The following is a 1,719-nucleotide window of genomic DNA, read 5'->3' as shown; positions in this document are numbered from 1 at the left end:
GGTGTCTTGGACATGAGGTTATTGCCTGATGTGGATACGGCACCTTTTGAGGGTTGATGTAGGAAGTCACCACAGGAATAAAAACTGGATTAAAAAACCATACAGAATGGTACTTGCAGAGCCTCCCGCGAGGACTGAGCTCTGACAGGAGAGATGGGCTGTTCCTCTGTATTTTCAGGTTGTCCTGATCAGTGCAGCTGCTGAGCCACAAAAATCAGTGCTTCCCCTTCCCTTGCAGCTACCAGGATGGCTGAGATGACCACAGCCCCCCCCGAGACACACACTCTTGTGAATGAATATGGGGACTACCACAACTGGACCGAGCTGTTCCACCTCCTGAACTACACCTACACTTTCTGCGAGTTCAGCCTGGATGAGAACGTCAAGAGAGTGATCCTCTTCATCCTTTACCTGGTCATCTTCGTGGTGGGCTTGGTGGAGAACCTCCTTGTCATCTGGGTCAACTGGCAGACACGGGGCAACAAGAGCTTGGTCAACCTCTACATCATCAACATGGCCATTGCCGACCTCGGAGTGCTGCTCTCGCTGCCCATCTGGATGCTGGAGGTGATGCTGGATTACACCTGGCTCTGGGGCAGCTTCCTCTGCCGCTTCACACATTACTTCTACTTTGCCAACATGTACGCCAGCATCTTCTTCCTCACCTGCCTGAGTGTGGATCGCTATGTGTCCCTGACCAGCTCCTCCCTTTTCTGGCGCAAGCACCAGCATCGCGCCCGCCGCATCATCTGCGCCTGCAGTTGGGTCTTGGCAGCAGCAATCCCCTTCCTGGAGGTCGCTCACATGCAGCTGGTCAACACCGGAGAGCCCATCTGCATCTTCATGGCTCCCTTCGAGACCTACGACGAGTGGGCGCTGGCAGTCAGCTTGGCCACCACTGTCATTGGGTTCCTCATCCCCTTCCCCATCATCACTGTTTTCAACATCCTGACAGCCAGGTTCATCAAGCGCAGCAAACCCGAGAGCAGGAAGCACTGTCTGCTCATCTACGCCTATATCGTCGTGTTCCTCATCAGCTGGTTGCCCTTCCACATCATGCTCACACTGCTCACCCTCGATGGCAACCACATCATCCTCCACTGCACCTTTGCCCACTTCCTCTACTTCTTCTACGACATCATAGACTGCTTCACCTTGCTCCACTGCGTGATTAACCCAATCCTCTACAACTTCCTGAGCAAAAACTTCCGCAGCAAGCTCATCTCCGCCGTGGTGAAGTACATCCCCAAAGACCAAGGCAACCAGAAGGGCGCAGACAATTCCTCCTCCACCACGCAGCACTCCATAGTCATCACAAAGGACAACAACCCTCCCAATTAAGGGAGATCAGACTCTCCCACTCATCACTGGCAAGTGCCTGAGGTGGGGGCAGCTCCCTGCACTCAGGGAGGTCACTAAGATCATTTTTCCCTGGTGATAAGCAGACACTTTGATTTTAAACAACACGTCTTGGCTGGGCACCTCCCAGGGGCAGGGTGCCAAAGGTGACATGAGACTGAGTGGGGAGCTACAGCCACCTTGCCTCTGATGTGCTGCTGGATCAGATCTATTTAGCTAAAGAAAGAATAGGAGAAAAGAGATTATTTCCTGTTTTCCAAAAGAAACACTTGCAGTTATAACTCACATTACTCCACCTGCTCAGGAGTCTGAATAGAAACCCTGGAACCCAACCTGAGCCGTGGGGCTGGGGGGACGTGG

General features: G+C 53.0%; 1 protein-coding gene across 1 annotated transcript; it reads left to right on the top strand.

Annotated features, from left to right (window-relative positions):
• Positions 1–246: 246 nt before the first annotated feature.
• ACKR5 (atypical chemokine receptor 5) lies at positions 247–1,341 on the top strand. Its single transcript, XM_010175353.1, has one exon. The coding sequence runs from the start codon at positions 247–249 to the stop codon at positions 1,339–1,341; it is 1,095 nt and encodes a 364-aa protein (XP_010173655.1).
• The last annotated feature ends 378 nt before the right edge of the window (positions 1,342–1,719 follow it).

The sequence above is a fragment of the Antrostomus carolinensis genome, unplaced genomic scaffold (genome assembly GCF_000700745.2).
Source record: "Antrostomus carolinensis isolate BGI_N321 unplaced genomic scaffold, ASM70074v2 scaffold14559, whole genome shotgun sequence".
Classification (NCBI taxonomy): Eukaryota; Metazoa; Chordata; class Aves; order Caprimulgiformes; family Caprimulgidae; genus Antrostomus; species Antrostomus carolinensis.
Note: the sequence above shows the minus strand (reverse complement) of the source record. Positions and strands in the feature narration are given on the sequence as shown.

Bases quoted from the DNA above. Each gene is read 5' to 3' on its own strand.
- ACKR5 (XM_010175353.1), top strand. From the start codon at position 247: ATGGCTGAGATGACCACAGCCCCCCCCGAGACACACACTCTTGTGAAT.